Source organism: Podarcis gaigeae (assembly GCF_964106915.1).
Source record: "Podarcis gaigeae genome assembly, chromosome: 13".
NCBI lineage: Eukaryota > Metazoa > Chordata > Lepidosauria > Squamata > Lacertidae > Podarcis > Podarcis gaigeae.
In genome coordinates this window covers 16,521,333-16,543,398 of record NC_139689.1, presented here as the reverse complement: position 1 = coordinate 16,543,398, position 22,066 = coordinate 16,521,333, and the positions used below count along the sequence as shown (strand labels likewise).

General features: G+C 44.9%; 2 protein-coding genes across 4 annotated transcripts; both read left to right on the top strand.

Moving 5' to 3' along the window:
- Positions 1–1,132: 1,132 nt before the first annotated feature.
- LOC310830649 (uncharacterized protein) lies at positions 1,133–9,006 on the top strand. 2 transcript variants are annotated; one of them, XM_083710458.1, is made up of 2 exons: positions 1,133–1,517; positions 2,840–9,006. In XM_083710458.1, the coding sequence occupies exons 1-2, from the start codon at positions 1,463–1,465 to the stop codon at positions 4,024–4,026; spliced, it is 1,242 nt and encodes a 413-aa protein (XP_083566584.1). In that variant the 5' UTR covers positions 1,133–1,462; the 3' UTR covers positions 4,027–9,006. The 2 variants fall into 2 exon arrangements, with proteins under 2 accessions (XP_083566584.1, XP_083566583.1); XM_083710457.1 differs by having other exon boundaries at positions 1,324–1,517; positions 2,837–4,653.
- Positions 9,007–10,832: 1,826 nt separating this feature from the next.
- Positions 10,833–21,108, top strand: KAT8 (lysine acetyltransferase 8). Of its 2 annotated transcripts, none has more exons than XM_083710439.1 (11): positions 10,833–11,280; positions 12,468–12,542; positions 13,302–13,477; positions 13,684–13,737; positions 13,839–14,003; positions 14,653–14,742; positions 15,676–15,816; positions 16,422–16,515; positions 17,112–17,262; positions 17,481–17,635; positions 19,655–21,108. In XM_083710439.1, exons 1-11 carry the CDS (start codon positions 10,848–10,850, stop codon positions 19,717–19,719), a joined length of 1,599 nt encoding a protein of 532 aa, XP_083566565.1. In that variant the 5' UTR covers positions 10,833–10,847; the 3' UTR covers positions 19,720–21,108. The 2 variants fall into 2 exon arrangements, with proteins under 2 accessions (XP_083566565.1, XP_083566566.1); XM_083710440.1 differs by having other exon boundaries at positions 10,876–11,276.
- The last annotated feature ends 958 nt before the right edge of the window (positions 21,109–22,066 follow it).

Here is a 22,066-nt window from a genome sequence, read left to right as displayed (position 1 = left end):
ATTATTTGGTTCATTAAATTTATATACTGCCCTTCATCCAAAGACTGGCTTGACAGGTGATGTTCATGCACCTGCAGGGCCTTTTGGTGGTGGTTGACAGCTGTGGAACTCACTTTCAAATGACTTGCACCTTGTTCAGGCACTTAAGCAAAACGGAAAGACCTTTTTCTTCACCCCTACCTTCAATGAAGGCTTTGAATGGCTTAACCAGAGCAGCTTCCCTTCGCAGCATATTCTTTTCAGAAGTGCCTGCATTACTATTGTTGATGTGCATCACTTTGGGAGGGCACAGCTAAACATTTTTTTAAAGCTAAACTAGGCAGCTTATAAAAATATTTTTAATTAGACAAACAAACCAAATATAGATGGTGCCTCTTGCGTTTCAGCAGGAATTGCACCAGCAAAAAAAAAAAAAAGTCCTCTGCTTCACAGGAAGCTGGTACTATTATTATTTATTCATTAAATTTATATATTGCCCTTCAGAGATCACAGTGGCACAACTTTTACTTATTTAGTAAACTGCCCCTTCATCCGAATATCATATATCAGTGCTATTTTCTCTGACAGGGATTGGGGGGGGGACTTACAGATAAAATAGGAATAGCTAAAAACGGGAGTGGGCAGGGAAGGAACAATAACCACAAAACAAGTATTAATAGAATTGAAAATAGGTAGATTGATAGATTAAAATGTACAGGTAACTTTTTTGATCATTTTTATTAATTTTCAATAACAGTCCAATAATAGCCTCATTGTAACAATGCCAAATTATAATACAGTTGCTAATTCAAATACCAAATTAAATAATTTAGGTGCCCTCCCCCCACCTGCCAGAACTGATGGTTTGGTGATTTTCTTTATTTCTGCGATTCAAAATTCCTGGTTTCAAGTACATTCCGGTCAAAATAATAAAATCCTTGCACAACAACTGCACTATTAATAACTTCTATTTGTGTTGGCACATTAAATGATTTATCGTACAGACAACTATGGGGGTGTGTGAAAGCTTCCCCAACCCCAACCTAGTGGATTTCCCTTTTTAATACGAAAGAGGAGGATCTGTTCATTCTCTTAGCTACGTGGATATAGCAAACAACTTATTGCTTTGTTTCCTTTGGCCGCCTAAAACAAGGGACCCCTTTCTAGGCTCTGCGCCCCCCACAAAAGCAAGCTCGGGGCTCAGGAGGCTCTAGGCCTCGCGCGTTCCCTCCAGTATCCCGGCAACCGCCTCCAGGATCCCCCCTCCCTCCCCTCTGGTCCAGGTTCCCCCTGCATCACGTGGAAGCCAGTGAGGATGTGACGTCATCTCTGGGCTCCCTCCTCCTCCTCCTCCGCTGGCGTTACCGACTCGCCAGCCTCCAGGTTGTGGCAACTGCTGCCCGCGGGTGGTGGTTTTTTTTTTTTTGCAACGGACCTGGCTTCCGTCTGCAGTGGGGAGTTCGTGAGAAAAGCTTCCCCGAAGATGGAAGGGGAGAGCTCGCAAGGTGCGGAAGGGAGGGAGGAATCCCCCGACCAAGGTAAGTAAGGGAGAGCAAATCTCCGTTAGGGAGTAGCGTTGGAAAAAGAAAAGGGGTGCGGTGGGGTGCAGCCAGAAGCTCAATGTTAGGTTGCAATTAAAAATAAAATAAAATCCACCGAGTGAAGGGTTCGCGATCGCGTTCTGCCCCACCGAACAAACAAAAAAAGGAGCAAGCAAGCAAGAATGCCTTTTTTCGTTAAAGGCAGCTAGTGTCAAAATTCTGGAAACACAAGCCGCCTGATTTTCACAGCTATAGGTCTTCAGGGCAGTATCTTACAGGTGTTTCACAGCTATAGGTGTTTAGGGGGTATCTTACATGCTCAGGTTAATGGAGATGCATGGGATAAAAAGAATATTCAACTTAATCCTTTTTATGTGAGCAGTTATACTAATAAGTTAGGCAGCTTTAGAGATGCACAGGACTCCCCCTCCCAAAAAAAGACACCGTTTTCTGCACTTTGAAAACTTGATGCATTATCACAATGTATGGTGTGATAAATAGGATTGAAAATCATTATACCTGTATTTTTTGAGATCAACAAAGCACCCATTCTGGAACTTAGATCAAAAAATTTCCTGTAAATCTGGAATGAGATACGGGTTTGTTTTGGTGTGCAGCCGGAAACCTGATAATTTGAAGTTGGAAAAATGGGTGAGTGGGAGGCTAGTATGTGTTAAAGCACTTAAGTGACAGGGATGGTATGGAGATCTGACAGGGAATTTGTGTGGTTGGAAAATACTGCTTTTAAAACACCCTGGAATGGGAACAATATGTTGGTGGGGAAACCTTGGTTATATTCTGTGGAGCTGGGTATTCTAGAACAATAAAACATTTTTAAGGGGTGCAGTTAACTACTTTGGCAAGACAAGCAGTGTGTTCCCCACTCTTTATCAGAGGGTCTCTTTCCTGCCTGCCTGTTTCAGGCTTGTGGAGGTTTTTCTTTCCTATCCCCTTGAAACTTTCTCTTGCTTTGCTATGTACTGTATTATTAAAAGTTTCTCAAGATTGAGGCTGGCATTTAATTTAGTGATCTGATCCAGGTTCATACTTTAGCAACCCAGGCAATCAGGGGGTGGGGGTAAAGTATGATAAACATAGACATAGTGCCCTGAATGTTCTCTCATCCTAGGAAAAGCTCCCTGAGCACTGTAAGCTGGCATGTCAGTGGCTGAATCTCAGCACCCTAAGATAGCTTTCAGTAGTAATGTGTCAGTGGCTTCTTTGTTCTCAAAAGGGATATTGCAGTGAATATTCTTCACTACCTAGCTAGTCAGTTTCCTTCACAGGCTCTACTTCTTCTGCTTTGTTCCTCTCAGCAGATGCTGGATTTGAAAGCCAGATGGAGGCAGAAGATCTCAGAATAGAAGTCCCTGAAGGAAGAGGAGAGGTGCAGGCACTGGAAATGACTTTGAGCACTGAGCAGAGAGGAGAAGCACCAAAAAGCAGCAGAGGTGCTGGAAGACACCTGATGGACCGAGATGGTGAGGACACAACAGAGGCCGAGCCACATCCTCCAAACAATTCCCAGAGTCCCAGTGACTGCAACAGTCAGCCAAAGGTAGAGGAACAGAGATGGAGGAGCCAGGTGAGAAAGCGCCGGGCAAAGGAGACTTCCTATGATCCTCCAGGTTTTATCAACCTTTTGGGTATCCTGGAACCACCTCCTCCCCCTGCCCCCCGCAAGCCGGTGGTGAAGCCCTACCACTGCACCGAGTGCGGGAAGAGCTTCTCGCAGAGCTCTGTGCTCATCGAACACCAGAGAATCCATACCGGGGAGCGCCCCTTTGTGTGCAACGTGTGCGGGAAACGCTTCTCCCAAAGCTCTACCCTGATGGGGCACCAGAGGATCCACACCGGCGAGAAGCCCTTTGCCTGCCCCGAGTGTGGGCGGGGCTTCAGCCGGAGCTCCGCCCTGACGGAACACCAGCGCACCCACACCGGCGAGACGCCCTTCCCCTGCCGGGAGTGCGGGAAGGCCTTCAGCCGCACCTCCAACCTGGTGAAGCACCTGCGCACCCACTCCGGGGAGAAGCCCTACACCTGCACCCTCTGCGGGAAGCGCTTCTCCCTGAGCTCCAACCTGCTGAAGCACGAGCGCACCCACTCCGGGGAGAAGCCCTTTCCCTGCCCGCTCTGCGGCAAGTGCTTCAAGAAGAAGACCCACCTGGTTTCCCACAATCGGGTGCACACCGGGGAGCGGCCCTACCGCTGCGAAGAGTGCGGCAAGTGCTTCTCCCAGAGCTCCTCCCTCATCGAGCACCAGCGCATCCACACCGGGGAGAAACCCTACAAGTGTGCCCAGTGCGGCCGAGGGTTCTACGTCAACTCCAAGCTGGTCAAGCACCAGAGGATCCACACGGGCGAGAAACCCTACGCCTGCTCGGCTTGCGGGAAGACCTTCCGGTACAAGCAGCAGTTCCCGCGCCACGTGGCTCACGTCCACCCTGGGGAGGAACAGGTGTCTGTGCTCACCTTGGGCCCCAGTGTTAACGTGCTGCTCTCATAGAGCTGGAACAGGCCGCTGCCCTTTGGGGCTTCAGGTCCTCTGGCTTCCAATGAAAGGCATCATGCAGTGCCAGATTTGGTAACTCTGTAGCCTGTCTGGTTTAGCCTCTCATTGCTAAGTTGTGAAGCAGTTCCTAGGACCTCCAAGGGTCATTCTAGTGGCATAAAGACAGTCAGTGGCTCACAAGACTCGTTCCATCCTCCTGTAGAGGAGCTGTTTCCTGAAATGACGAGGGTTAGCATTCATGGCTTGCCATTGGGAAAGGGGCTGGAGAAATGAAGGCCGCTTTGCTTCAGGGGGGTCCCAGACTAGTGTAAATATGCAGTAGCACCAAGGACAGCGGCAACCTGAGATCTTGTTTCAGAGGGAAATGTTGACCACTGCAGTGATTCCGTTACTGCCCATGCATTGTTTTTTGAGGGGTATGGAACTCAAAACGGTTCACTACTGATAACTGTGCCTTTCCGTTCCGTGAGGGTGTTCCTGGTATCCTCCAGCAGCTCCCTTGCGGCATTTGTCCTTTCCGTCTTGTTTTGAGGACAGGCAAACGGATTTCGCGAGAGCCTCTTTTTCTCCTTTTCCTTCTTAGTTTGCAGCATTGCCGAATAAGTTAGGCAAGTGTGTATTTCCTAGGCCTTGTTTCATTTCTCAAGGAAAGGCAAAATCATAGTGTGCAGTTCTTTACCATATTATCTAAGAGACAGCCAGTTAATCTTTTGAGGATGTTTTTTCCATCAGTGTTGTGAAGGTCATTCTGAGAATGCATTTCTGTTATCAAATGGAGGAGAACAGCAAAGAAGCTCTGAGGTAAAAAATTCTACTGGTTTTAATGGGGATGGGGCCCCCCCTGTTTGGTATTCAAGACAATCCCTACAGAGCCAGCGTGTGAAATACTGTGGGTATCCATCTTGGTTGAGAGAAAATGCATTTTGACTGTTGTTGGGTCTATAGGATAACCATGGTAGCCTCAAATGTTGTCCAGTTCTCACTGCAGAGTCCAACTGAATAAGCCATTCTTCTAGATCAACAACACAAACAACGTAACAGGCTGCATGTAACTATATAAGAATAATGGCACATGTAGAAAATAAGCTCAGGGGTTGCATAACTAGTTAGCATGCCAGAAAGCTCAACTGGCCCGGACACGGAAAGGATTGGGAGATTGATAGCTCTTTCTCGATTCTGTGGGTGGTGGTGCATGGCCGTTCTTAGTCGGTGGAGCGATTTGTCTGGTTAATTCCAATAACGAATGAGACTCTGGCATGTTAACTAGTTATTCGACCCCGAGCTTATTTTCTGCATGTCTGATACCTGCATACAAGGAACGCTAGATTCTTAAAAGCATCTTCACATGGAACACTACAAGATTGATATAATAATTCCACACCGTGGATATTGCTAATGTAAGAACTGAATACTGTAGATTGTATTTCCTGGTCTATCTGCTGGACTTTAATTTCTCATAATATGTTTCGTTTATATGATAAGTTGGTCTATAGAACCATATATTTTGATATATGTTGAATCGCATTTGAAAAAGAATTTAGTTACATACAGCCTGTTACGTTGTTTGTGTTGTTATCAGTTTTGTATTTACGTGACAAAGGGTTTGGTAGTGTTTTGATTCTTCTAGATCAGGCTGGGGGACCTTTTTCCAGTCCCAGGGCCTCGTTCCCTCATGGACCACCTTTGGGCTGCAGCATGGAAGGGAGGGTTGCAACAGCTGTGATTACATTCCAACCAAGCAAAAGTCACCAAGAAATGGTACACACACAAACTTACTTCTCAGTCCAGGCAAGTAAGAGACATTATAACAGTTAAAGAGCACATTCCAGTCTGACCAACATGGTCTGGGGAGTCTCAAGGGTCAAACAGAGATAACTAGAGGGCCACATTTAGGGTCAAAGAAAGAGCAAAGTGTGGTTCCTTTGTCCTCCAGGCAGACATAAAACTGCTAGACAAACAGAGTTACCTTGGAGGGGGGAAACTGGGTATGATCCTGCCCAAGCCAAACACATCAAGTTCCACCTATTTCAACAGAGAGCAGTTCATTGTTTCTCCCGCTATTATCACAGACTTTTAAGTTGTTAACTTTGGCTGGATTGTGAGAATTAGGAACATTGGAAGCAGCCTTATACCGTCAGAGCATTGGCCTATTTAGCTCAGTTTTGCCTCCACTGACTGACAGTGGTTCTCTAGGTCAGTGGTTTTCAACCAGTGTGTCACGGCACCCTGGGATTCCTCGAATGATGGTCAGGGGCGCTGTGGGCAACACTGGCCTCTGTCCCTCTTCCCTGCCTTCCTCTGTTGCCCTCTCGCGTCTCTGCCTCCTAAAGGCTTGCACGGCTGTTTGTTGCAGCAGCCCTGGATACAAGCTCCACAGGCGAATGGTGCCTTTGCAGCTGGCCAGAGGGTGCTTCCAAAGCCCCTGTGGGGCAGTGTGAGGAGGCACCTCACTTTGGGACGGGATGGGGGCAGCTCAGAAACCAGGGGCAGCAGCTGTGGCTGCCTAGATTATTCCCAAGGAGAGGGCAGAAGAGAGGATGCTGAGGGAACACACCACAAGGAAGGGTGTTTGAAAAGGGGTGAGAGGCTGCCCGCTCTGCAGGCAAGGGGTGACATAACTGGGCTCCTGAGCCCCACAAGGGTGCCGCAGAAAGACTGTAGTTGGTCAAGGGAGCCGTAGACCCAAAAAGGTTGAAAACTTCTGTTCTAGGTTTTCAGAGATGCCCAGGAATGAACCTGGGGCCTCCTTTATGAAAAACAAAGCTCTACTGAACTAAAGTTCTTTCTCCCTTTTATTAGTTTCTTCCCCTTCTCCAAAAAGACTCATTTGAGCAAGAAGTCATTTAATTGAGGAGATTGTCCTTTCCAGCAGAGAATTTCCTTGAATCACAAAGATCTTCACAAGGTCAGAATTTCATGAGGACTAGGATGGAAAAGCAAAGCTGTTGTACAGTTGAATGAATAGCAGGCATGCAAACCGTAAGCCACTTACCTGTAGCTCAGTTCCACTGGATTCCAGCAGGCAAGGCAGCTGTGGTGAAACCACCACAGGGTGAGTATTAAATGCTCAGACGTACCTCAGACAGCCAGTGAAAGCAGACTTCACTGTGTTGGGTAGGACATTTGAAAGATGGAGTGAGCTAAGTGAGTAGCAAGCAATCATGGCCATCTGCAGGGAGGGCAAGGGCAGCAGCCGTTCCCCCAGATGAGACGTACTCTCCAAATTCCCAGCTTGCATTAAAAAAAAAAAAAAACCAGAAGCACTTGAGGAATCCAAGACTTGAGGAACGTCAACACTAGGCACAGTCTTCGGTGGTGAGTTGTGGTTTTGTTTTTGAGAAAGTAGATTGCCCCTGCCTTTCAGTGTTTTTAGCCAATGAATGAGGTCATAGTCGTGATAGACATTTGGGAAAGCAGATCTGACCAGTTAGACATAAAGGAGGCTAGAGTGAAACACCCATTGTCGAGGCCAGCCTTTCTTAAACAGTGTTCAGCAAAACCCTGAGGTTCCAACAAAGCACTCTAAGAAAAATGTTGTAATGATGGGCATGCATCCCCGCTGCAGCCATGGAGATTAAGTGCACTGCTGAAGCAACAGTCTTGGGAACTACTGTTATTTTTATTATGGTTGTTATTTATTAAATTTGTATACCACCCTATATCCACAGGTCTCAGGGCGGTTCCCTTCCCTTCCTTTTCTTTCATTCCCTCGCAGTTTCCAGGGGTTACATTTCAGCAGCGCCCAGCAGCAGAGGCAGGGCTGCATGGCTTCCCTGCCTTCCTAGTGCCATGCAGCAGAGCCAGTCTGCCACTCCTCACTGCCTTGCCTCCTTCTAGGTAACCAGGATTAACCAGAATTGGGAAAATGTCCAGGAAAATCCAGACATAACAACAGTCTCGTTTTTGCCGATTTCCCTTAAAAACAGCTCAATAAGGTCTTTTTCTGCGATTTTGCCCAAAAAGCTCAACAACTGTGCCAAAAAAGCTCAGCTTTTGTGTCTGGATTTTCACTTTTGGAAATATGGCAACCCTAGGTAAGCATCAAGCTATCCTTCCAGCACTGACCCTCCAGCGGTATAGCTTGGGGGGGGGGCATGGCCCTGAGCGCAAAATTATGAGAGGGCACAAGAAGGCACCCCCAGAACAGCTGAATTCCACTGCTTCATGTAATTTATTCTGTAGTCCATTTTGAGGGATTGACTCTGCTCATCTCCTTATTTTTCTGTGCAAATCCAAATTGGTTCAGCAGATTTGTGAGTAAATGTTATAGTCAGCAATTGAAGCAATAAAGAAATCAACACAGGAAGTTGCATTACACTCAGTCAGACCATTGGTCCATCTAGCTCAGTATTGTCTTCAGTGACTGGTAGACATCCTAAGATGTCAGATGTCAGACAGGGATTTCGAGGATTTCAGACAAGGCACATTCCCACTACTACCTAGAGATGTCTGGGATTGAACCAGGGACCTTCTGCGTGCAAAGCAATTGCTCTAGCCACGCCCCTTTCCCCAAATGGCATGATGCTCAGTTGCCCAGATTGTGAAGCTAACAAATCAAAAAGAAGATAGACAAGGCAATTCCTACAAGAGATCTGAGAAAGATTTGCAAATGCAAATGTAGCCAAACTTGACATAACAGCACCTGGTCAATATGGAATCAGATTCCAAACATTTTACTCCAAAATAATCAAAGTATGTGTTTAATAACACCAATTCAAGCCTTATTTTAATTTCCGCTGGCTCTGTTAATAGGGAGCAATAGAGGTACCTACTTTCCCATTTAAGTGTGTTAGGTAAAAATAATAACAACTTACGTTACTTAGTGTTATCCTCTACAAAAAAGTAAAAAGGCTGTGTGAAAAATCTGCCTTGTGCGTTTTAATAGTTTTGTACTGACTGTGTTTCAGACTGTGACTGTTTTCTTTCTAACCCCCTCCCCCTTAATGGATCATTAAAAACCATAATTTCACACAACCTAAATGTTCTGGCTTTGTCTGCAGCACAGGGTTTGTTCTATCGACAAATAACACTGCATTTAGTTACGAGGGGGCCAGTGTGGTGCATTCTGGAACAATGTCTATGAAATATACTGTGGGAGGCCTTTGAGCAGTATTTCCCAACTGTTTACCACAATTTTAAAAGGTCTTCTGTGAAATCAAAGCACATACACATGCCTACTGTGGCTGTGCATGAAATATCATTTTGGATTTCTCTCCCAGTCCGCCTTTTTTCAGGGCAGGTAATCCAGGTCTTTGTACATATCAGAACTGACTGGGCATTAAATCCCCATTTCATTATTTATTAGAGATAGCTGTATCCCACTTTTCTAGTTCAGACTGAGGTGTCTAATACCAACATGTTTTTTTTATTTTACAAAAACACATAGAGCTATAAAGCATAGAAATGCAAGAGGAAGGTGTGTATTGCATCTCTGAATGAGATAACGCTCTGGACTTTGCTTGCTCCATTCAGTTTCAGCTGGGAGGAGCAAGGTTGGGTAATTTGCACTGGATGTGCCTGCCTCATACAATGCAGAGGCTGTGCTCTTACCCATCCTCTGGGAAGGCTGCCTGTTGCATCTCTGTGTGAGTCACTGCGTTACACGTGCCTCCTGAGCAGGGCCAGATTTAGGTTTGATGAGGCCTTAAGCTACTGAAGGGGTAATGGGGCCCTTTATATGTCCAGCTGTCCTTTGTCTACAACAAATTGTCGCTGTTTTTTATGTTGAATATACACTATATGGTAATTTATGGACCTAATAGGTATCTAAAGCCATTTGCACATAACAAAATATCTATTTTATCAAAGTACTTGTTGAACTGAAATACAATTAAGAAGTAGTATATTAATAGTGAAATACAATTAAGAAGAAGTATATTAATAGTGAAATAATTATTAAGCTCTAACTTAAAATGATTTTTTATTCATAACCAACTTAATAATGCAAACACTTTGGCATTTGGCAATAGCAAAAGTTCCTTTACAAACACTATTTACCAAGACTCATAACCTAGTCTCTAGAAACTTGCTATAACATGAAATAATAGGTGTAAATATATTATGCAAACTACTAATAATTATAAATAGCAGAATGTAGGCACCCTATAGTAAATACAAATGAGCAAACCAGTGATACTTTAGGGAGCAGGCTAGCAGACCATTACTAACGGTACATCATAGGAGCGTACACAACACAAAACACGGTTGCTGTATGTAGGTTTTATTTTACAGTATTTGTTTTTATCTTATATTTTGGAAATGTACATCCAGGTTTGTTTTCTTTAGGTTTTTTTTGGGGGGGGGGCAAGAGTGGGACCCTAAGCTATAGCTTGTTTAGCTTATGCGTAAATCGGCACTGCTCCTGAACGTATTGACCTGGAGGCAAGTTCAGTGGGACTTACTCCTAGGTAAGCGTTCATAGGATTGCCGCCTTAGGGAAGCACACGGGGGCGGGCGTTTTTCTGAGAGTGACTTGTTTTTACTCCTGAGCGATCCAAAAGAACAATTTTAAAAAACCACCTGAGTTTTACAGCGCCCATTTCAGCCCAAAGTGACCCCCAACTTGGAAGCAGGAGTCTAGTCGGTGCCCGGTTTTATTTCGGGGAAGCAAGGCCACCTTCCCCAGCCTCCCCACCTCCAGGGGCCGCACAGTCGCCTAAAGCGCCTGGCGCGGTGCATGCTGGGAGAAGGCCGCGGCTTTACCTTAATAGCTCTGGAGCCCCTAACCAGACTTAAAACGGGCGCTCACGCGGGTTCTCCGTTTCCTAGCAACGTTCCGCCGCGCTGAGCGGCCTCTCGCGAGCGCCTTGCGTCACATGACCCAAGGCGTCATATTCGCGCGCCACGACAGTGACCACCCTCCCTTTTTTTTGTTTCTTGTTTTAATCCGAATAATTTACTTCCGGTTTGGGCCTTGGACGGTTGGCGGGGGTTGTGAGCGCGAGTTCTCGCGGTGGCGGTTGTCATGGCAGCGGCTGCGGGGCCTGGAGGAGGCGAAGCGGCCTCGGCCTCCGCTGCCGACGAAGGCGGCGGCGGCGGTGCGGACAGGGGGAGCCCCCCCGGCTCGGACCCACGACGCCTGGGGCCGGGGGGGCGAGAGGAAGAGGAGGCGCCGGGGCAAGGCAGCGCGGGGGGCCCGGCCAACCAAAGCCGCGCGCCCTCGTCGTCGCCGCCGCCCCGCGAAGCCGAGGTCACCGTGGAGATCGGGGAGACTTACCTGTGTCGGCGCGGGGACGGGACGTGGCGTAAGTACGTCTCCAGGACAACAGGAGCAGTTCCTTATCTCCCCCCCCCCAAAAAAAAATCACCTCCTGCTCGTCCCCAGGACAGTGGTGGCTCCGTCCAGGTGCTGTTGGTCTCCCCGTCAGCCCCACCCAGCATGGCCAGTGGTCAGGGATGATGTGAGTTGTTGTCCAGCAGCATCTGGAGGGGGCCACAAGCTCCTCGCTTATGCTACATCACCGAGGCTTCCATGACCCTGCATTACTCCTTATGACAGCTGTTTATTCAAAGCTTTTCTACTACCGGCACTCATTACTGTTGTTTAATTTTGATTGTTTTAAACGTTTCAAAGGCAATCATTCCAAGGGGGGGAGGAATGTCTAATGATACCCACGGCAAAGTTATATCGCACAGCAGCAAAATGGAACAAAATAGAATGTGTTTGTTGCTATAAAATAAAAACGCTTCATCCAATCAAACACAAACATGAGGTCACTACTAAAAGGTTCTGTTCCTGGTGGACATCAGCCGTCCCCTCAGAACAAGCAGCAGGATATCAAAATGATGACCTGTGGCTGTGATCCTGTGCCCACTGACGTAAGAGTATACCTAATTAAATGCTATTGGATATCCCTTTGGGGCGTACACAGGTTTAGCCAGTGCATACAGTATTCTAGTTCTTCCTGTGTTGTATCATCCCTTAAAGCAGCCTTTTCAGAGAGTACTGTAGAGATTTACGTGAATACTTCTCTTTGCATACCTGCACTCTTGCGACATTGTGGCTCCCAAAATCAAGGGTATACAGGTTGGCTGCCCTTTTCTTCTGGAGTGCCCAATCTGTATTTTTCCTCAGTGTTTTTGCCACATTTGGATCTGAAAGATTCTTATTAAAATACACTGAAATAAAAATGGGCTAAGGTACTTTGGCATACTTCCATTTTGTGCCTATTACTTAGAAACTTTTAAAATTCTGTGATATATTGAGCTCTACTGTCCAGTGCAGAATAGTATATTTGGGCTACTCAAATGGGCTCTTGCTTTGACAAAACATCCACACCTGCACCCTTGACCAACTATTACAGGTCCTTTCCACTTTTGCAGCTGGGTTGTGAGGAGTTTGGCTGAGGTGTGTCAGAGTGAAACACTGTTATTAGATTCTTTTTTAGTCTTTCCTAATTTGAGATTAATCATATTGAGTGTTGACTTTCTTCCAGATTCTGCAGAAGTGATCCAGTCGCGGATCAATGAGCAAGAAGCCAGGGAGGAGTTTTATGTGCACTATGTTGGGTGTAAGTATCTTTTTGAGGTTCTCCATGTCTGCTTATGTGGTGAGGAGGAAGTGTGAGATGCCTTTATGGTCCAGAGGTAGCCCACATGATGTCCCCCAGATGTTGCTAGACTCCCATGCTGGCTAGGGTTGATGGGAGTTGTAGTCCAGCGACATCTGGAGGACACCACACAGGCTACTCCTGGAATAAGAGCAGGTAATTCCTTCCTAACCCATTCCAGAGTCCCTGTTACGTTTTACACATGCAACAAGACTTCTCAAATGTTGAAACTTATACTGAAATTACGTATTTTTCCAAGTATCTTACACTGAGCGAAAAAATTACCAGCAGCCTAGATGAATAGACAGATTTTTAAAAATACTTATTTTGTGGAGGTTTCCTAAAAATAACATTATTATTATTATTATTATTATTAATTATTTGCCCAGGAAAGGAGTGAAGTATCAAATAAGGAGGTTAGCAGTTGCACTCTTGAATTTACATCCACTGCTGTCCTGAATTCATTGCAACTAGTGTTAAATGCCATGTTCTTAGAGGTGATCTCTTCAGTCACCTGGACAGATAAAACACCTGAGAACTATTAGAGTGACACTGTTGTTAGTAGGAGGGAAAATGATCTCCAGTTGTTTAGATCAAGGAAGGATGGAATGGGAGATGTTTTAACCTTCAGCTGAATATCGTTTGAAGAAGCAGCTTCGAACTCCTTTTGTGATTGGTGGAAGATCCAAGACTGATAAATATTTCTTCTCCTATTTGCAGTCAACCGGCGTCTGGATGAGTGGGTGGACAAAAATCGCCTGGCCCTCACCAAGACAGTAAAAGATGCAGTACAGAAGAACACGGATCAGTACATGAATGAACTGTCTGAACAGCCAGAACGCAAAATCACTCGGAACCAGAAGCGCAAACATGATGAAATCAACCATGTGCAAAAGGTGATGCCGGAGGATACACAGCTGGAGAGATTGAACTGTGCTCTATTACAGAGTGTCAGTTCCAAGGCTGGAAAAACCAGGGTGTCTGGTTGTACCTCTGGAGCTATTCCTAACATCAGTTTGGCACTAGGGGATAGCATTTTTAGGGAGTCTTGTCCAGTTAGGAATTGAACATTTGGCCACCTTGCTGTCTTTTTCCATTGCAGACGTATGCTGAGATGGATCCCACCACAGCAGCTTTGGAGAAGGAGCACGAAGCAGTGAGTATTCACTAGCACTTGACCTGTCTTGTTGCCAGAATTCAGTAGAGAAAAGAGCACAGCTGTGTTTCGTGGCTCCAGCTATATTTCTCTCTCCTCAGATCACCAAGGTGAAATACGTGGACAAAATCCATATTGGGAACTATGAGATTGACGCTTGGTATTTCTCGCCATTCCCAGAGGACTATGGGAAGCAGCCCAAGCTGTGGATCTGCGAGTACTGCCTCAAGTACATGAAATTTGAGAAGACTTACCGCTATCATCTGGTATGCAAAGGGAATGGGTGCTGTTGGGGGTGTGGGGATAGAGGTGTATGAGTAGACCTGCCTCCTTAGTTAATGTTTTTATTGAAGGACCACCCTGAAGATGTCAAGAGCTTCAGAATTAATTTATTTAAAGTGTTACTATGCTTTTCAGGTGGACTTCACAAAGCAGTTTAAATAAAAATATTAAAACAATAAAGATCCATAACATTTGAATAATAAAAATTAAAAAGACGTGGGTGAAGGAAACCCTTTTTTAAAAGCCTGTTTCTGCTGCTTTTTTCTTCCATCCATAGAAGATGGTTTGTCAGAAGCTGCTGCATTGATAGTCAAGGAAGGGAGATACCACGACGGGGAGCTGGATGTGGTCGCTTACCAAGCTGTTGGTTTCCCCCTCCCCTCAGAAGGATATTATTCAATTTCAATAATTCTAATACCTATTTATTCATGTGTTACAACTAGGAAAACTAAATGAGCAGTACCAATCTCAAATAAGAAAAGTAGAGGCTGTTGGCCTTACCAGAACCCAGACAATTGGGGAAATTGTTGAAGCTGTATTGAGCAGCCCAAGCAGTGGAATTGCTCAGAAAAATGTAGATTCATCTCTCTCTCTCTCTCTCTCTCTCTCTCTCTCTCTCTCTCTCTCGTTCAGGGACAGTGTCAGTGGCGGCAGCCGCCAGGGAAGGAGATCTACCGCAAAAACAACATTTCAGTGTATGAGGTGGATGGCAAAGATCACAAGGTAGGGGTCCCAGCTTTTGTTTTTGTTTTCTGCTACATCAGAAAATTGTTAGTTGCTATCCAACCTATCTTCCAAATAATTTTAGAGCGATACCTCTACAAATATGAGCCTAATCTCTCCCAACGGGCTATGAATAGTCATTAACATGTAAGCTCCTTCCAGAACTCCTCTTACTGTATCTTTGTGATTGAGGCAGCTTTTCGATTCTTGATTTGGGAAGACTTACATGGGCAAGGTTGGAGCGCTCGCATATAGAAAAGATTGCCTGAGATTTCCAGTAATGGGGCTTAGTGTCACTATCTATTCAGAAGGGAGTGATCCAATATAGAAACAGTTTTATGCAATCCTACTGGTCATGTGAAATTAAGGGCCATCACTGCCTATGTGATGGATGGGAATTTTAGGTTGCTTACAGAGTGCTCAGTGATATCCTAATTACAGGCAAGGTAATAGCTGAGAGCAAATAGCACCAATATTGAAATAGCACCAATATTGTGAGAGACCATTCAGCGCAAGGCCTGTGAGGTATGCCAGAGAACTTTTAACATGGAAATGGCCCAGAAGATCCACTTTCTCATGTAGAGCCCTGACTCTGACCCTTGGCTTCGTTGGTAGGCTTGAAAACAACTAAGAATACAGACTTTTGCAAGTTCAGACATTGCAATATGTCCTCTTGATTTATTTATTTTTTGTGTGTAACTTAATAAATTGGGGAGATTTGATCGCACTCTGTAACTTCATTGAGGATTTCTTAGAACAAAGTTGCAGGTTGAAATGAAATAATGTTTTCTGGGAAGATGAGGTATTTAAAGGTTTTGGGGGTGTCCTCCGTAGGGCACCTCTTTCCCTGGACTGGGAAATGAACTTACACTCACAGTGTTCTTCTTGCTACTGTGCTCTATTTATTTACTGGTGTTTGCTTCTCTCCCCCAGATTTACTGCCAGAATTTGTGTCTCTTAGCCAAACTGTTCCTAGACCACAAGACTCTCTACTTTGATGTGGAGCCTTTTGTCTTCTACATTCTCACTGAGGTCGACAGGCAAGGGGCTCATATTGTCGGCTACTTCTCCAAGGTGCTGGCCTGGCATAGGATGGGGGTTGGGAGAGGGTTCTAGCTGAATTTTAGAAGGGGCGTGAAAAGGAGGATGAGCAGTCATGATACTGCTTTTCTTAAAACTAAATTCTGAATCCAGTAAAAATGAAAATTCTCATACGTCTGTTTATTTTGTATTACTTATTTTGCTTCTGCCATGGATGAGAGGAGGGCGACTGTGTGCTGGAAATCATCCTCATCCTCCTTTTGAGTTCTGAGATATCACCAAAGTTACCTGTTTGCTAACAGACTCAAGATAGTTCACAGTATAATGCCTTACAGTTGAATAAATGTAATTCTAAAGAGACGATGGGTGGGGTGAAAGAGGAAAAGAAGTGAATTTAAATACTATGGCCACTAGGGGCGGAAAGATGCTAAGTGACACTTGTTTTCCGCTAGCCCAATAGAATAGCTTTGCTGTATCACCTCTCTCACTAATGTAACCAGGTGAAATGGCTGCTGGTGAGAACAGATCTTGCTTTCAAAACAGTGAAAGCTGTGGTACTTAGGATGCATGAATCCTATGCCCAGTACAATATTCCCTGCTCCCTCATTTCACTTCTTTGTTTGATTTTCTGCCCCCAGGAGAAGGAGTCACCAGATGGCAACAATGTTGCCTGCATCCTCACCTTGCCCCCATACCAAAGAAGGGGCTATGGGAAGTTCCTCATTGCTTTCAGTAAGTTTGATTCTTTCAGTCATGTGTGATAACCACCAAAAGAAGTAGCTTCACAACCTCTTAATCTCTTCCAGTTGCTGGAAATGTGGATAATGCCTTCACTTAACCAGAACAGACTAGAAGTAACTTGTGCAACATACACCCTTGTATTCCACTTCAGTTAATCTGCTATAATTTGGCTTCCTCCGATTCTGTACTGTATCACCAGATGGAATAATGTTTTAAACTGTAATTGCTTTCAGAAAATTATAACTGCCTTAGAATGTTTTTGTTTTTTGAATATATAATACATAATAGTTAATCTGAATTAGAACTTAGAATTTCCACCCTTAAAATTGCACTAACTAAAAGTGGGGAGGAATCTGCTCTTTTTTAACATGTTGACACCTCTCACACTCTTGATTAAGTTAAAGGGTTTTAGGGGTAACTGAGTATGTGCCCTAAGATCTTCTGGAGGGCTGAGTTGAGAGTGAGCCTTCTTTACTGGGTCCGAGCTTTAACTGGGAGAAGCAGCTGCAAACGTATAGCTCTTGAGATGTCTGGATTCTGAGTTGTGACTGCTTCTTGACATTAATCCTAAAGCTCTTGTTCCTCAGGCTATGAGCTCTCCAAACTGGAAAGCACAGTGGGCTCCCCAGAGAAGCCCCTCTCAGATCTAGGCAAGCTGAGCTACCGTAGCTACTGGTCGTGGGTCTTGCTAGAGATCCTCCGGGACTTCCGAGGTACCCTCTCCATCAAAGACCTCAGGTGAGAAAGAATCCATCTTGCTAATAAGATGTGCTGTTTTGAGTAACAGTGCCCTCTAATTCCTCATTGTTGCTGAGAAGCACATATGCTTCTGTGATATTCTATTAGGAGCAGTTTTGAGTGGTTTTCATATGACCTCCCAAATAAATTGCTGGTCACTGACCTTGCCTTGTTTTTCACTCCCCTACCCATTGCTTTCCCCCCACTCCACGGTGCAGTCAGATGACAAGCATCACGCAAAATGATATCATCAGTACACTGCAGTCTCTGAACATGGTCAAGTACTGGAAGGGGCAGCATGTCATCTGCGTCACACCCAAGCTGGTCGAGGAGCATCTCAAAAGTGCCCAGTACAAGAAGCCTCCCATCACAGGTACCATGGGCAGGGCGGTAGTTGTATCCTAGACCTGGCGGTGATTTACAGGAGTCTTTTAATCAAAAGCAATTAATTGGCAGCCTAGTTCAAATCTTTATGTGGCATATAACCCAAACCCCACTTTCTTGGATCTTACTGTTGTCTTTTGAGTTGTCAGGTCACAATGGCAGAATTGCCCTCTCAGGGTTTTAGAGTTGCTAGAGCTTTTGATTCCTTGTACACAGGCTGCAGTCCTCCAAACATCCTGGTTTTGCTGACTTCCTAACAGTCTTGCACAGTCCCAGCTCTTTCTTTTTTGGCTCCTTTCTTCAGTTTCATGTTTTCCCCCTACACATTAAAGTTCTTCTCCTTTAGTACTTTGAGATAATCAGAGATGGGCTTGATGCATACTTCAATCTCCTGCCATTTTCCTTATGCCTTATTGTTAATCTTGCCAAGTCTCACCTCATTTTATTCTCCTTGTCTCTGAGTTCCTTGTCCTTTTTGGCTTCCCTGTGACTTGGAACCTCCTCCCAGTTTTTGCCCTGCCCTGTATGAGGTTTTATTGCCATTCAAACTGACAACCTCATTTTCTCTCAGAAGCTGGACTGAAAACTGCTTACATAAGGAGCTAAACATTCCATTCTTTGTCACTCCACCACCTCAGCCAGTCTCGTCAGCTGCTTCACTTTAACAAGCACAATACAATACATATGAGAGTAGCTTATATTGCATGTCTGTCTGTAAGATCACCATATGAGTATGCAAATATTGGGACAAAAATTGACAGCAAGATAATATCAGTCCCCCCCCACCTTGTTTCAAGTCTTCAAAATATGTGGATGCTGACTGGCTATTTCAGAAACCATAGAATGGAGATGCTTGTGACAAAGAATTAACGTGTTTCTACTTGTCCCTTTCAGTTAATACTGTATTCTTTCCTGTTACAACTGAGCTGGGAAATAGCATGTCTAATTCCAGTCCTTTCTGCTGCTATAACATTTGCAGTAAGATGTTCATATTCCTTGGAAGCTGAATCACCAGTGCAACTTAAATGCGGACAGGCTTAACTACTTTGCTTAATCAATTCTGAATGCAAACTTTATAGAGTATTTGTCTCCCCTCTCCCCATGTACAGTTCTCTACATTTAAATCTGTTCCCGAGATAATTGGGTAGTATCCAATTAAATAGATCCACTAGCGCAAGGGCTTCCCTCTCCCCATTCACCTTCCGTGCCCCCCTGATTCTGTACTGGGGATTCACCCTAACCCTCTGGAGCAGACATGGGGAAGAGTGGAGAGAAGAGGGAGGGGAATATCCTTTGTGCAGCCAAAAGCTAGTTGGATACCACCCATATCCTGCTTTTGCGTTGTTCATTCCGTCATGGAGTGTGCCAGGCATTGCTGAGTGCAAACACAGAACCATCTTGTGAGAGATCAGGAAGTCAGAACCACTTTCAGTGGTTTCAGGTTTTGATCCCTGCTGAAAGAAGCATTGTTTGCCCCGGTGGGGCTGCTGACATGCCAGTCAGTGCCAGTTATGTAAGAGGAGCTGCGGACAGAGTGCCAGTTTCTCCTTCTGAGTCTCTCTCTTTTTTTAAAGGAGCTGCTCGCTGTCAGTTGTTGCAGAGGAGCAACCTGCCGGGTGGGGCATGAAGGCTGATTATCAGCCACTTTCGAGATAAGCTGGAGTATCATTTTCTTCCATGAAATGCAGTTGTTTCCAAGATGGGTAGAACAGCAAACAGGCTCTCATAGAAGCTAAAATGAATTTGTCTCAGTAATCAGTATTTGCCTTTGTTACAATCCCAAGGCATCATTTCATTCATATTGGCGTTTTGCTGCTTGCTTTTCTGAAGAGCATTAAAAAACTGTACTGGGAACAGTAGCGTTTTGAACTGGGATAGCCTTTTTGAGAAGCTTGTATCAGCATTCTTAGCTGGCTAAAAGGCAGCACTGCTGCTTGTCTGCCTGTCTCAAGTTCCTGCTCCACACCTATTGACTTTGCTTTTCCCTCCCTCCTTCCTCCCCCTCCAGTGGATTCGCTCTGTCTGCGATGGGCACCTCCAAAACACAAGCAAGCCAAGATTTCCAAGAAGTGAAGGAGAGACTGATATAAGCAACAGAAGCAGCTCGGTTTCAATACACATCCACCCTTCGTTTTAAGAGATTGTCTGAGGCATTCTTGTTGGTATTGCATTGATCAGACATGTCTTGGAACAGATGTTTTCAGGGTGGCAGGGAGAGAAGGGGTGTTAGCAGTGCGACGCCAGCTTTACTGTGCTCTGCTAGAGTGAAGACTTCCCACTTCCTCCCCCACCCTCATCTCACCTCCTGTCCTTTTCTGATTCTGCATGGCAAACTCCATCCTTCTGGTGAAACCTGTCTTGCTCTTGTAGGGTAGTAGAATTGGTGGCTTCTATCTTAACCGGAAGAGGAAAGGGATACACACCTTCTCATTTGTTGTTTGTCGCTGGCCCTGGAACCTTAGTTTCTGAGCTGCTCTAGCACAAAACCTTGGGCTGCCTCTCCTTCCATTGTCAGGCAGGTAGAGCAAAACAGGGGCAGTAAACACACGTGAGGCAGGATATTTGGGAAGCGGTTAGTCGGCAAACATTGCAGGTGGGGGGGATTCACTTTTAGCTATGACAGCTACCAACAGTTTGGAAAAAGAAGACTTGATTGTAGTTGCAATTTAGTTTTCCACAGTCAAATTGCAATTTAGATCCGTCACAGTCGAGAGTTTTGAGAGTGGCACGGGGGGCATTGTCAGAATTGTGCACAGAAGCGCTTCATGCTCCCCTCAGCAGATGAGAGCACGACTGTGCAGTTGGGTTTGAGGCTGAATTTAAAAGCATGGATTTCCAAGAAACACAGCAGCAGAGAAGTCACTGTGCCACACATGCCCCTGAGAATATCCCTGGCAGCTGTAGTGTCGTAGCTAACAGGGTATCTGTCCTTTGGGGTTGACCTAGTTGATGTTGATGTTCTGCGGAGACCCTACATGAAAGGGATGGTTCTAAATGCAAATATGATGGGGTGGGGGCTGTTACTTGCCATGGGGTTGCCGTCTTAGCCCAGGGGAATGTACAACCTCCAAACTGGAGGAAACCGAACAGTGGGATATTGTGGGTTAGTTGGTTCTGACATGTTGCCCTACCATTGTATGAGCTACCTTTGCCAGAAATAAAATGAGAAGGAATTTTCTCAGAAGAATCGGCATTCTCTTGGACAAAGCGCAGTGGAAGTAATGGAACCGAAGAGGGAGGCTGACACTGTTCTTCACATCACCTTTCACCGATATGCTTGCACCCCTGGGACTAGTTCAAAAGGAAGTTGGTATCAGTGGGGTGGGGCTGCATTTGATATTATGGGAGAAACTGTCCACGTGATGGTTTTGCTACAGATATTAGATTCATAATCCATGTATGCAGTGCATTTTCTTTTACTTTTCAAAAATATTTTAATTAATAAAACAACAAAACAAAGTATCTTTCTATGCTGTGTGTGTAATGATGGAATTATGCTGAGCACAGGTTTGGGTGGGGGAAGAAAGATCTGGGCAAGGTCTGGAGGCTTTAGGCCATACTGGAAACATATGTTCAGGATCCTGGAAATCTGCCACTGTCTGCTTTATTGCTGTACTATGAAGTAAGAGAGCCAAAGCAGGCGCCTGTTGAGTGCAAGTGTGTTGTCTGATATCCTGGCATCACTTGTTCATGTATATGTTTCTATAATAGAAACACACAAAAACACACCATGAAGTGAGTGACTGCTTTAGAAAGTGAAGCAGGAATTCCTCTGACAGCCTTTCTTGATCTGTAACTCAAAGAGGCAATTCACCTTCTGTTGTAGCATTGTGTAAGCTGTAGCAGGTGAAATTCTGAATTTGGTGTAAGTTCTAAACCTGTAGGGTTCAAAGGAGTGATAATTCAACAACAGCTGGAATGCTTAAAAACACAGCTTCACTTCTTAAAATGCCACTGAACATTTGCAGAATACCTTCTATATGCCAGATTTCTTTCTAGCCAATTTATTTTGTGGACTTGCTTCTTATTCAGCATTACTCACAGGATTTAAACAGGATAAATTATATCGGGATTACCATTTAGGCTTCAATCCTAAACCCACTTACTTGGTGCCATTGAACCCAGTAGCATTTACTTATGAGTAGACATGGTTAGGCATGTGTTTTTTGTAGCATAAGCACATTCTAGTCTATATGGTGGCACAATAAATGTGTTAATCGTTAGAATCATGTTTTTGTCTTATCATAATTAGTGTAGTGTTATTGCAAAGGAGTGCAGCCTTATCATGATTTAATTCCATGTAAGTGAAAGAACAGCTTACTTTGTGGTGTCTCTAATTATTTTACAGGAATGGCTTAGTGGTGGCTACTAATGCAATCCTCTGTGTTTTTATTGAGCTGTGAGTGTGTTCTGTGCAACT

Excerpts from the sequence above, each read along its gene's own strand:
- LOC310830649 (XM_083710457.1), top strand. The coding sequence starts at position 1,463 with ATGGAAGGGGAGAGCTCGCAAGGTGCGGAAGGGAGGGAGGAATCCCCC. Across the intron at positions 1,518-2,836 it reads GGAGGAATCCCCCGACCAAG|CAGATGCTGGATTTGAAAGC; the intron begins GTAAGTAAGGGA and ends TGTTCCTCTCAG.
- KAT8 (XM_083710439.1), top strand. The coding sequence starts at position 10,848 with ATGACCCAAGGCGTCATATTCGCGCGCCACGACAGTGACCACCCTCCC. Across the intron at positions 13,738-13,838 it reads TGGAGAAGGAGCACGAAGCA|ATCACCAAGGTGAAATACGT; the intron begins GTGAGTATTCAC and ends CTCTCTCCTCAG. Across the intron at positions 14,743-15,675 it reads TGGATGGCAAAGATCACAAG|ATTTACTGCCAGAATTTGTG; the intron begins GTAGGGGTCCCA and ends TCTCTCCCCCAG.